This window comes from Halichoerus grypus, chromosome 8, assembly GCF_964656455.1.
Source record: "Halichoerus grypus chromosome 8, mHalGry1.hap1.1, whole genome shotgun sequence".
NCBI classification, from domain to species: Eukaryota; Metazoa; Chordata; class Mammalia; order Carnivora; family Phocidae; genus Halichoerus; species Halichoerus grypus.
This window is the reverse complement of record NC_135719.1, coordinates 63,249,398-63,262,981: the sequence shown is the minus strand read 5'-3', so window position 1 is coordinate 63,262,981 and position 13,584 is coordinate 63,249,398. Positions and strand designations below refer to the sequence as shown.

Below are 13,584 nucleotides of genomic sequence, written 5' to 3'. Positions count from 1 at the left end.
AGTCTTTTTTACTCTTTTGTGTGCTTAGCTATACTCTTATGTCACCTAGGAAGTTACTGTATTGTCATATCCTAGGATTTTCAAAGAAATATGTCAGTAAAAAAATTTTGCTTTTCTTTTTAGAGATAATTAATGGTGGTAGGTATATGAAATATGTTTGTGTATGTGTATCTTATGGATTTTTCTGTTATATAGATATTCTTCTTTTTTTTTTTTAAAGATTTTATTTATTTATTTGACAGAGAGACAGTGAGAGAGGGAACACAAGCAGGGGGAGTGGGAGAGGGAGAAGCAGGCTCTCCGCTGAGCAGGGAGCCCAATGTGGGGCTCATGGGGCTCATGGGACTCGACCCCAGGACTCTGGGATCATGACCTGAGCCGAAGGCAGACACTTAACAACTGAGCCACTCAGGCACCCCTGTTATTTGCAGATATTGTGAAGTATTCTACTCTTGCTTTCAGATTGCTGAAGCTAAAGGAGATGTTTAACTCTAAGTTTGGATCCATTCCCAAGTTTTATGTTCGAGCACCAGGAAGAGTCAACATAATAGGTATTGTAAAAGTTCCTTCTCTTAATTTTTTCCTCCTTTGGTAAGATCTAAATTTTTATTAATACACTTTTTTTCTTAACGTTTACCAAGAGAACTGAAAAAATAGAGTATTTTACATGTATCTACTATAGCAAGTTAAGCTTTGGCATAAGGAACACTATATTTTCATTTTTCCCAATCCATGTGATTAATGTTAATTTTGTCCATTTATTTAAAAAATTTGTTGAAACCTGGTTGTTAATATTGTTTTCATGAGAGATGAGATTTTTTTTTGTGCTGCAGGTTAAGTTTTTAGATTGTGGTGAATAATCTTGATGGTTTTACATTTACTCATTGGATTAGAAGAATACTGGGAAGCCCTTTTATTTTGTTATTTATTTATTTTTTTTATTTGAGAGAGAGAGAGAGAGAAACAGCATGAGAGGGGAGAGGGTCAGAGGGAGAAGCAGGCTCCCCGCTGAGCCGGGAGCCCGATGTGGGCCTCGATCCCGGGACTCCGGGACCATGACCTGAGCCGAAGGCAGTTGCTTAACCAACTGAGCCACCCAGGCGCCCTGGGAAGCCCTTTTAAAAGTGTGGTGACCTGAAGAATGAGTAGGTTCTATCAAGAGGAAATGGTATGGGGAACTGAGGAAAAACTAGGAGTCAAGGGATAATTAAAAAGAAAACTTTCTATAATGGAAAATGTAAACATACAAAAAAATTGTTGGAATAAAATGATGAAGTCCCATGTACCCAACATCTAGCTTCAATTTTTAACAACTCAGGCAACTTATTTTATTTTGAAGCAAATAATGGAGGATTAAAAAAAAAAAAGGGATGTTTGAGCATGGTTAAATGACGGAGGGAGGGGGAATGGAGTAAAGATAGTGGAGAGAGAGATTACAGATAGCTGAGAAGAGAGGAACTGATGGAGCAGATTTCCTGAGAAGACAAGAGAGGCTGGTATCTAGGGCATCAGAAGAGGGCCACTTTGACTCTTTTTAACAGCCGGCAAGGAAAAAAAATGATGCAGGTTCATGTAGATAAATGTGTAACTTTCTACCTGTGAACCACTGTTTTATATTAGTGTCTTTTTTGAAGGAAGTTGGTGAGAAAGACAGCTTTGAAAACTGCTCCTCCATCTGTCATTGTCAATCCATAAAACCCTTTATCATTTCATTTTAAAGGACACATCAACATAGAAAGAAAAGTCTTGCTACCTGTAATAGTATGTAGAATAATAATCATTTAAAAACATAATTGTAATTATGCAGCTGAGCTGTCTTCCATTCATTTTGTGTTTCTTAGTTGGGCAGTGTTGGCCATAGGAATAATCAGGCGTGAAAACCTGTCCTGGGGAAATATAAATGAGCTTGCTTATTGTGCTTATTTCTTTCTTGAATTGTTATTTTGTATTTAAATCTTATGAATAGCAACCTTGAGTTTAAATAGCAACTTGGAGAAAATATTATGGTATAATAGGAAATAAAATTCCTGCTGATGATTCATAGAGGAATTAGAATGCATAGAAAGGAATAGTTTGCTTCCCATATTTGCTTATTGCATATAAAATAGTGCAGATTAAAATTTTTTTTTCTAGATTCTTTTTCTTTATCCTAGCTATGTCTAGCACACTCAGCATAACTTTATCATTGCCAGTCTAATTTGTTAGGCATTTAGTTAGGCCACAAATATAAATAAAGTCCTCAACTTCGTGGGCACATTGGCTTAATAAGGAAGAGAGTGAGATTCACATAATGTTAATAGAAGGCAGAGTGTGCTAAAGGCTTCAACTGTTCATATTTAAGAAGGTAATATGAAAGAGCAACAGAGAAAGGAGGTATTACTTTTTTTGATACTTCATATAACTAGTCACAAAACAAAATATTTGAAGATGATCACTATGAATTAGAAAGTAGAAAAAACTTGTGAAGATTTAAACAAATCTAAAAATTAACAGAAACTAATTAATATACTTATTCTAGCAGAAGTTTCTGGCTCAGATGTCTGGGAGAGTAAGAGAACTGAATCATTTCCTGCGCAGAGTATTTTTATTTTCTGCTAAAACCTGGCTCGTGGTCAAGTTCTTCCTATATGTCAACCTACTTGAGTTTCTCTTATTTCATATGCTAGCAATATTAAAAATTCTTTCTCTTTTTCTCTAGGAGAACATATAGATTATTGTGGATATTCTGTTCTTCCTATGGCTGTAGAACAAGATATGTTAATAGCTGTGGAACCTATGAAAACACAAACTCTTCAACTAGCCAACACAAATCCCTTGTACCCGTGAGTATTTAGGATTGCTACTGTGTGTAATGGTGTGTATGTGTGTATGTGTATGTGTGTGTGTGTATGACTATTCTTATTCAAATGAACTCTTTAGAAGAAATCAAATTTGTAATAAATCACTGAATTTATTGAAAATCTGTATCTGACTGCCAAAAGAGTCTGAGGCTGCTTTTTAATATTTGTTCCTATTTTGTTCTTGCACTCATTCATTTAAGAAACATTTCCTGAAGACTTACCATGTGTCTGACATTATTTTAGATACTGGGCCGTACAAAAATGAAAATAACTCTGTCCTTGCCCAGAAGGTATTTATCATCTGTTTAGGTAGCTGTCTTCAGCAAAGTCAGTGGCGGTGCCTTTCTTATCTTACTAGGGCATCCTCTAATTCTCTCGTCATAACATCTTATCATGCTGTATTACAATTACTTGCTTACTTGCCTGTATTCCCCCAGTAGATTGTCAACTCTGTACCTTCAGGTACTGTAGACTCTCCAATGCTGTGAGGCTCAGTGTCAAACTTCGAGTCTGGTGCATAATAGATACCAGTTTCTAATACATATGCTTTATCAAGTTAAGAACATACTTTTTTGTTTCCTGTTGTTTTTGAATTCTTAGTTTGCTAAGATTAAAAGAAATTTATTAATCTGTTAATTAAATTTTATTAAATGTCTTCAATTTTGAAGAACAGTTTAAAAAATATGAATTACACTGATGGATTTTCTAATGTTGAACTGTTTTTGCTTTCCTGGGATGAGTCCTACTTGCTTATAGTATAGTATGATAGACTTTATTTGCTAATTACAAAAAGAGATTTGGGCATATGATTGGCACCTTTTATTTTTGGCTTATTGTTCATTGGCTAGTTTGCCTGCAGTAATGTTTGTTCATTCAGGATATATTTTTTGTGTGCCTTTAATAAGGCACAATACCAGGCTGTGCAAAATACAGAAATTTCTGACTTCTATATTGAATCCTTTAAAGAAAGCTTTACATCGTCTCAAACACATTTTTTTTTGTTTGTGGTCAAAACATGTTTTTTTTTTTAAGTAAATTTAAAAAATATTAACATATAATGTGTTATTTGTTTCAGGGGTACAGGTCTGTGATTCATCAGTCTTACACAATTCACAGCACTCACCGTAGTACTTTCCCTCCCCAATGTCCATCCCCCAGCCACCCCATTCCTCCCATCCCCCTCCACTCCAGCAACCCTGTTTGTTTCCTGAGATTAAGAGTCTCTTACGGTTTGTCACCCTCTCTGGTTTTGTCTTGTTTCATTTTTCCCTCCCTTCCCTATGATCCTCTGTCTTGTTTCTCAAATTCCTCATATCAGTGAGATCATATGATACTTGTCTTTCTCGGATTGATTTATTTCGCTTAGCGTAATACCCTCTACTTCATCCACATCGTTGCAAATGGCAAGATTTCATTTCTTTGATGGCTGCATAATATTCCATTGTATATACATACCACATCTTCTTTATCCATTCATCTGTTGATATACATCTAGGCTCTTTCCATAGTTTGGCTCTTGTGGACATTGCTGCTATAAACATTGGGGTGCATGTACCCCTTCGGATCCCTACATCTGTATCTTTGGGGTAAATACCCAGTAGTGCAATTGCTGGGTCGTATGGTAGCTCTATTTTCAACTTTTTGAGGAACCTCCATACTGTTTTCCAGAGTGGCTGCACCAGCTTGCATTCCCACCAACAGTGTAGGAGTGTTCCCCTTTCTCCGCATCCTTGCCAACATCTGTCGTCAAACACAATTTTGTGTCATTATTTGTAAAAATTTAAAATTGGCCACATAATAATTTATCATATTGATTTATTCAAATTCACTTAACCATTCATACCATCATGAATGTATGGTTTCAGTTTCATTTTTTCACAAAAGCAGAGACTGAGACAGACTTGAACAAAGGTAGAGTATTTAGGATATGATCCCTAGCTGTGGTACTGAAACAACATGGAGAATGATTTAGGGAAGCAGAGATGAATTACTAAGGTAGGTAGCCCCTGCTGTAGGTAAGGGGCTTCATTCTACCAGGACTCCTAGGAAGTATGCAGCATGAATTGTTCACATGTAGTATAGCATTCATTGCATGAGATACTATAATTTATCTACTCACCATTGATGGGCATTTAGATCATTTCTAGCTTTTGGCTATTATGAATAATGGTGTCGTGGATATTTATAGACATATCTATGTATGGACATGTATTTCATTTTTCTTGGGTAAATATCTAGGACTATCTGGTTTACCTTTTTAAGAACTTTCCCGACTGTTTTCCACAATGGTTGTACCATTTTTCATTCCTACCACCAGTGTATGAGAGTTCCGTTTGCTCTACATTTTTGCCAACATGTCTTTTTAAATTTTAGCCGCTCTCATAAATGTGTACTAGTACCACATTGTGGTTTTTTATTTTATTAGCACCATGCTCTAACCAACTGAGCTAACCGGCCAGCTGCTGTGGTTTTTTTATTTTAATTTCTCTAAGATGTTGAACATCTTTTCATGTACTTGTCACCTAGATATCTTCTTTGTTGAAGGGCCTGTTCAAATCTTTTGCCCATTTTTAAGCAGGATTTTCATCTATTATTGACCTATAAGATTTTCTTTTATGTTGTAGATACAAGTCCTTTGTTAGATTAATGTTTTGCAAATATTTTCATCCAGTCTGTGACTTGGATTTTCATTTTTTTTTTTTACCATATCTTTTGAAGAAGAATAATTTTTAATTTTGATCAAGTCCAATTTATTGATTTCTTTCATGGTTTTTAGTTTTTTTAAAAAGATTTAATTAATTTATTTGATATAGAGAGAGTGAGAGAGAGAGAGAGCACAAGTGGAGGGGGAGGGGTAAAAGGAGAGGGAGAAGGCTCCCTGCTGAGCAGGGAGCCCCAGTGGAGCTTGATCCCAGGACCCTGGGATCGTGACCTGAGCTGAAGGCAGATGCTTAACTGAATGAGCCACCCAGGTACCCCTTATGGTTTATAGTTTCTGACTTTTTAAGAAACCTTTGCCAAACCCAAGGCACTAAAAGTTTTTCCAGTGTTTTCGTCTAGAAATTTTGTAATTTTAGCACTTACATTTAGGTCTATGATCCCATTTGAATTAATTTTTATATGTGGCATGAAATAAGGGTTGAGGTTTATTTTTTTTTGCTCATAGCTATCCAATTGTTTCCTACCATTTGTTGGAAAGATCTTTTCCCATTGAATTATCTTGACAAACTTTGTTGAAAAGCAGGTGGCAATAAATGTATGGGTCTATTTCTGGACTCTGTTCTGTTTATTGAGGTATTTTATTAGTCTGTCTTTTTAAATAAGATTTATTTCTTTATTAAAGAGAGAACGAGAGCACGTGCATGAGCAGCAGGAGGGGCAGAGGGAGAGGGAGAGAATCTCAAGCAGACTTCCTGCTGAGTGCTGAGCTCCACTCAGGGCTCAATGTCATGACCCTGCGATCATGACCTGAGCTGAAATCAAGAGTCAGACACTTAACCGACTGAGCCACCCAGGCACCTCATGTATCTGTTTATCTTTATGCCAATATCACACTATCTGAAAACCATAGCTTTTTTTTAATTTTTAATTTTTTTATTTGAGTACAGTTGATACACAATGTTACATTAGTTTTAGGTGTACAACATAGTGATTCAATTTCTCTATACCTTATGTTATGCTCACAAGTGTGGCTACCATCTGTCACCATACAATGCTATTACAGTATCATTGACTATATACCCTATGCTGTGCCATTTATTCCGGTGACATATTCATTCCATAACTGGAAACCTATATCTCCCACTCTCCTTCATCCATTTTGCCCATCCCCCCACTCCCTTCCTTCCGGCAACCATCAGTTTGTTCTCTGTATTTATAGATCTGATTCTGCTTTTTGTTTGTTTGTTTATTCCGTTTGTTTTATTTTTTAGACCCCACATATGAGTGAAATCATATGGTCTTTGTCTTTCTCAGTCTGACTTATTTCACTTATCATAATACCTTCTATGTCCACCCATGTTGCACAAATGGCAAGATCTCATCTGTTTTATGGCTGAGTAATATTCTGTTCTAAAAATACTACATTTTCCTTATCCATTGATCTATCATTGGACACTTAGGTTGCTTCCATATCTTGACTATTGTAAATAGTGCTGCAATAAAACATAAGGGTGCATATATCTTTTTGAATTAGTGTTTTCATTTTCTTTGAGTAAATACCTAGTAGTGGAATTTTTGCATTGTATGATGTTTCTATGTTTAATTTTTTGAGGAACTTCCATACTCTTTTCCCCAGTGGCTGTACCAATTTATTTTCCCACCAACAATGCATGAGGGTTCCTTTTTCTCCACATCCCGACCTTTTGATTCTAGCCATTCTGATAGGTGTGAGGTGATACCCCATTGTGGTTTTGATTTGCATTTCCCTGATGATTAGTGATGTTGATCATCTTTTCATGTGTCTGTTCGCCATCTCTGTGTCTATTCAGATCCTCTCCCCATTTTTTAATTGGATTGTTTGGGTTTTTTTGGTGTTGAGTTTTGTAATTTCTTTATATAGTTTGGATTTTAACCCTTTATCAGATATATCATTTGCAGATATCTTTCCCCGTTCAGTAGGTTGCCTTTTGTTTTGTTCATGGTTTCCTTTGTTGTGCAAAAGCTATTTATTTTGATGTAGTCCCAATAGTTTATTTTTGTTTTTGTTTCCCTTGCCTGAGGAGACCTATCTAGAAAAATGTTGCTACCGCTGATGTAAAAAAAATTACTGCCTGTGTTCTCTTATGGATTTTATGGTTTCAGATTTCACATTTAGGTTTTTAATCCATTTTGAGTTTATTTTTGTGCATGGTGTTAGAAGTGGTCCAGTTTCATTCTTTTGCATGTAGTTATCCAGTTTCCCCAGCACCATTCATTGATGACACTGTCTTTTCCCCATGGTATATTCTTGCCTCCTTTGTCATAGATTAATTGACAATATATGTGTGGGTTTAATTCTGGGCTCTCTACTCCATTCCATTGATCTATGTGTCTGTCTTTATGCCAGTACCATACTGTTTTGATTACTACAGATTTGTAGTATATCTTGAAATCTGGAATTGTGATACCTCCAGCTTTGTTTTTCTTTCTCAAGATCGCTTTGAGTATTTGGGATCTTTTGTGGTTCCATACAAATTTTAGGATTATTTGTTCTAGTTCTGTGAAAAATGCTTTTGGTTTTTTGATAGGGTTTGCATTGAGTTTATAGATTGCTTTGGGTAGTATGGATATTTTATCAGTATTAATTCCTCCAATCCATGAGGATAGGATATCTTTCCATATGTTTGTATTGTCTTCAGTTTCTTTCATCAGTGGTTTGTAGTTCAGAGTATAGGTCTTTCACCTCCCTAGTTAAGTTTATTCCTAGGTATTTTATTCTTTTCAGTGCAATTGTAAATGGAATTGTTTTCTTACTTTCTCTTTCTGCTACTTTATTATTAGTGTATAGAAGTGTTACCAATTTCTGGGTATTAATTTTGTATCCTGCAACTTTATTGAATTCATTTATTACTTCTAATAGTTTTTTGATGGAGTCTTTAGGGTTTTCTATATATAGCATCATGTCATCTGCAAATAGTGACAGTTTAACTTCTTCCTTACCAATATAGATGCCTCTTATTTCTTTTTTCTTGTCTGATTGCTGATAGGACTTTCAATGCTACGTTGAATAAAAGTGGGGATAGTGGACATCCTTGTCTTGTTCCTGACCTTAAAGAGCTCTCAGGTTTTCACCATTGAGTATGGTGTTAGCTGTGGGTTTTTCATTTATAGCCTTTATGATGTTGAGGTATGTTCCCTCAAACCCACTTTGTTGAGAGTTGTTATCACGAACAGATGTTGAATTTTGTCAAATGCTTTTTCCTACATCTATCGAGTTGATCATATGATTTTTATCCTCGATTTGTTAATGTGGTGTATGACGTTGATTTGCAAGTATTGAACCATCCTGCATGCCCAGAATAAATCCTATTTGATTGTGGTGAATGATCCTTTTTTTTTTTCTAATTTAAATTCAATTAGCCAACCTATAGTTCATCATTAGTTTCAGATGTACAGTTCAACAATTCATCAGTTTCATATAACACCCAGTGCATAACATCATGTGCCCCCCTTAATGCCCATCACCCAATTACCCTATCCCCCCCCAAACTCCCCTCCAGCAATCCTCAGTTTGTTTCCTATAGTTAAGAGTCTCATGGTTTGTCTCCCTCTGTGATTTCTTTCCATTCCGTTTTCCCTCCCTTCCCCTATGATCCTCTGTGGTGTTTCTTATATTCCACATATGAGTGAAACTGTGATGATAATTGTCTTTCTCTGATTGACTTATTTTGCTCAGCATAATACCCTCCAGTTCCATCCATGTTGATGTAAATGGTAAATATTCATCCTTTCTGATGGCTGAGTAATATTCTATTGTGTATACACACACACACACACACACACACACACCCCACATCTTCTTTATCCATCTGTCAATGGACATCTCAGCTCTTTCCATAGTTTGGCTATTGTGGATATTCTTTTAATGTATTGGTGAATGTGGTTTGCTATTGAAAACTGTAGCTTTATAAGAAGTCCTGGAATCAGGTTGTGTAAGTCCTCTAAGATTGTTTGTCTTTTTCAAATTCATTTTGGCTACTCTAGATCTTTTGTATTTCCTTATTAATTTTAGAATCAGCTATTCAACTTCTATGAAAGAGCATACTGGGATTTTTATTGGGGTTGTACTGAGTGTAGAGATCGATTTGGGAAGAACTGACATCTTAACAGTATTTACTCCTCCAATCCATGAACATGGTATATCTGTCCATTTATTTAGGTCTTCTTCAGTTTTTCTCAGAAATAGTTTGTTGTTGTAAGATATCTGTCTTGTACATTTTTTCTCAAACTTTTCTCTAAGTATTTATTTTTTAATGATATTGTTATTGTAAATGATCTAGCCCAGTGCCTGGCACACACAGGGTAGACACTGGGCAAATGTTTGTTGGAAGAACAAGTGAATCAATGAATAAAATATATAGGTGGAAATTACCAATGTAAAAGTCATAACTGCTCATTTTCAGGACTTTTTTCCTAGCATTCTGCAACATGGATGCAAGAGTGGAGAAAGCAGATGGGTGATACAATCTAGGAATTGGTGGGAAAATGTGTGCCTGTTTTTGAATCTTAGAAAATGGTAGGACAGAGAGGCAAGACAGGGATGCTAGAAAGAACAGACATGAAATAACTAATCAAAGGGAAGTTTTTTTCTATGACGTATTTAAGCTATGTTTCTAATTTGTAGGAACTGGAACTTTTCAGCGTTTTCTTTGGTATTTCTCATGTAGCTTTCTGCATCTGTACAAATTTCCTCCTCTACTTTTTTCAATATACCACCACCCCTGACTGCTTCCTGGTTTTCTTTTCTTTGTGGTGACTTTCAAGATCTTTGCTTTAGCTAGGAACAGAATCTGATTAGTTTTGCTAACATAATTTTATCTGCTTTCCAAATTCTGTGACCTCTTGTTGACTGTGAGCAATATATTTTAATTTCTGTAGATGACAGTAAAATGCTTGTGAGCTGGAGTCATACTGTGTGTGTTCTTGGAGAGTCACTAAACCACTCTGAGCCTCTGGGAAGACCTCCCCTCTTCACTCTAATATGCTGTTTATAGAGATGATGCCCTCTTGGTCTCATATCCCATTCCATATTATACACCATCACGTGACAGTAGTGTGTGATCATAATTTGTGTTCATGTTGTCTCAGCTAGCTTATGAAAAGATAAGCCCTTTGCCTTTTACCTTTATATTCCTATGAATACCTTGCATACTTAAATATTTTTCTTAGGACATACTGTGTCCATGTTATTGAATTAAGATAATGCATGGAGGGCACCTACTACAGTGACTGGCATATAATAGGTATTTAGTAAACTATGTGAAGAGCATTCAGTCAATATGGGGAATGTTGCTTATTTCCTCACTTTTTAATTTACCCCCTCCTCCTTTCTCATATTTAGGTCTTCTCATATTTCCATATTTTGCCCTTTGCCTGATTTAGAAACCTATTTATCTATTTTTCATTTTGAGATAATTTTTGACTTACAAAGAACTCACAAAAATAATACAAAGAATTCCCACACATCAACTGATATGTTCTCAATTCATGATATCAAGGAGACACATGATGTTCTTTATTGGTGTTGTTAATTTTGATCATTTGGTTAAGGTGATGTCTGCCAGATTTCTTTGCCATAAAGTTACCATTTTTTTCCCTTTGCGATAAGTATCTGATGGGGAAATACTTTGAGTCTATGTAAATATTTTGTTTCTTATCAAATTTTTACTCCCTAACTTTAGTATCCATTGATGATTCTTTCCTGAAACAATTATCATGGAGTTTGCCACATAGTGATTTTTTGATTTCCATCATTTCTACTTCTATTATTTGACATTTTGCTCTAAGGAAGAGGTTTTCCTTCTCCTTCATTTAGGTAGTTTTTTTGTTTGTTAATTTATATCAGTATAGATTCATGGAATCTTATTCAACGAGTTATGATCCATTAGAATCATCATTATTTTTGTTTTTTCCATCTTCTTAAACCATGCAGATGGTAAAATTGGATGGGTGGCAAAGAGTGTGGGAAGAGAAGGCTTTGAGTACTGTTACAGTTAGAGGTACGTCAAACAGCAAACCCCAAGGATAAGCATTTATGTGGTTTATATCGGCTTAACAAGGACCATCATGAAATAAAAAGTGGTGTAGATTATGCTGAAATATATTGGTTCCTCTCTGTTTCAGGAAATAAAAAGGGTCAGTCGGAAGTAGTTTAATTGTTAAGCTCACTCCAACTTCCCTTATCTTTTAGCATGTGGGGATGTTTGTTGTTTTTGGGTAAACTATGAAGTACATTGATGAAAATAAATGGAGAATGAAATTTCAGTATTACTCTCATGGCACAAGATGGCAGCAGTCAGCCATTGATTTTGCAGCCATGGGTTTTTGCAGCCTCTAGACTTAAATTAATAGTGTCTTGTTTTTGCAGGGACTTCAGTACTAGTGCTAATAATATTCAGATTGACAAAACCAAGCCTCTGTGGCACAACTATTTCCTATGTGGATTTAAAGGAATTCAGGTAAATCGGTTTATAAATCAACTACTAGCTGTTGAACTTATAATGTGTATTATATATCAAGATTTATTTTATTTACAATGTATTTTTTGTCACATTTCAATGCTAACTCATGTTTCTATTCTATATTGCTAATTTACATATTAGTGGTGTTCACAGGGGGCAGTAGTGGCTGTTCATAAATCAGTTGCATCTGACGAAAATCTTTCTCTTTTTAAAATCTTTGTTCAAATTTTCTTTTGAAGGATACAGTCTAGTAATATATTTGTTCTAATCATATGTAGGTATATACTGTAGTAGGATTTGGTCAGAAGCCCTAGGTTTGAATCCGAGCTCTACTTAGCTGTGTTAATTCAACCTCTTTGTCAGGTTTGTTATCTGTATCATGATGTCTTTCCTATCCAGCAAAGAGTTGTTACAAGGATTACACAGTGCTTGACACATAGGAAGCATTCAATAAATAAACAGCTAGTATTGTTATTACCACTTCAGATGGGGTTAAAAAAAAGATGTAGTGAAGTTTATTAGAATAAGTATTTTCCTTAGAAACACTGAATAATTATCGGGAACATCTCTAATGTCATGGGCAAGAATAAGATAATGAAATATTTCTACTTTTTCTCCAAATTAAAAAAAGTATAAGGGCAAAAAGAAAATTGATTTGCTAAATCAGTTTAATTTGTTAAAATCCATGTTTTAGAGAGCTTGTGTTCCTTACTGTCTGGTGGTCCTATCTGAAGCTTTGTCACAAGTAGCCTAGGACTCAGTGACCTATCCGTTCAAGGAAAGCATCACATTTATTTCTGATGTGTAGTCCTGCACTCGAATTATGGTGGTTCTGGTCTTAGAGTTCCTGCATTCATTTCTTCTCTCCCTTCCTTCACCTTTTCTTTTCTTTTCCTTTTCTTTTTCTTTCTTTCTTTCTTTCTTTCTTTCTTTCTTTCTTTCTTTCTTTCTTTCTTTCTTTCTTTCTTTCTTTCTCTTTCTTCCTTCCTTCCTTCCTTCCTTCCTTCCTTTCCTTCCTTCCTCTCCCTCTTTCCTTCCTTCCTTCCTTCCTCTCTTTCCTTCCTTCCTTCCTTCTTTTCCTTTTTTCTTCCTTCTTTCTTTTCTTTCTTTCTTTCTCTTTTTTATTTTTCTTTCTTTTTCATCAAGACACATGGTAATAACTTATGGGAAGAGGTATTGGCAGCTTTTAAATCTTCAAGTTATTTGGCTTATCATATGCATTAGTGGGAATTACAGTATTTGGAAGGATTTGCCTGGCAAATGCAATTTGATCTTCCTTATAGCAACATGCCTTTTATAGCAAATGGGTAAAGTGACCTAAATACTGCTTGTTGCTTTGTGTTGTTTTTGAGAATTTGAGGTCTTAAAGCTTTCTTTTTTGGTTTGACAACTTAATGTGCAAAAGTAGGTTTGTACAGTGAATTTTTGGCAGAGAAGTAATTTAAATGTTATCCTGTTTAGAAAACTTCAAATTCAAATACTAGAAAATATCAGAGGATAATCTGTTTATATTAAATTGAACATGTTATCCTTTTGGGATAGAGCTATTACAGAATTTGGCAAAATCCATTTACGTTTTTGAA

General features: G+C 35.3%; 1 protein-coding gene across 5 annotated transcripts in view; it reads left to right on the top strand.

Moving 5' to 3' along the window:
• The window catches only part of GALK2 (galactokinase 2), a 118,761-nt gene that overhangs the window by 17,809 nt on the left and 87,368 nt on the right, over positions 1–13,584 (top strand). For 4 of the 5 annotated variants that reach the window (XM_036075981.2, XM_078079380.1, XM_078079381.1 and 1 more), the window contains exons 2-4: positions 463–551; positions 2,699–2,822; positions 11,908–11,998. In XM_036075981.2, the coding sequence (XP_035931874.2) occupies positions 463–551; positions 2,699–2,822; positions 11,908–11,998 (304 nt within the window). Of the gene's footprint in view, positions 1–462; positions 552–2,698; positions 2,823–11,907; positions 11,999–13,584 lie in introns of those variants that run through there. The other variant, XM_078079382.1, reaches the window with a different exon arrangement.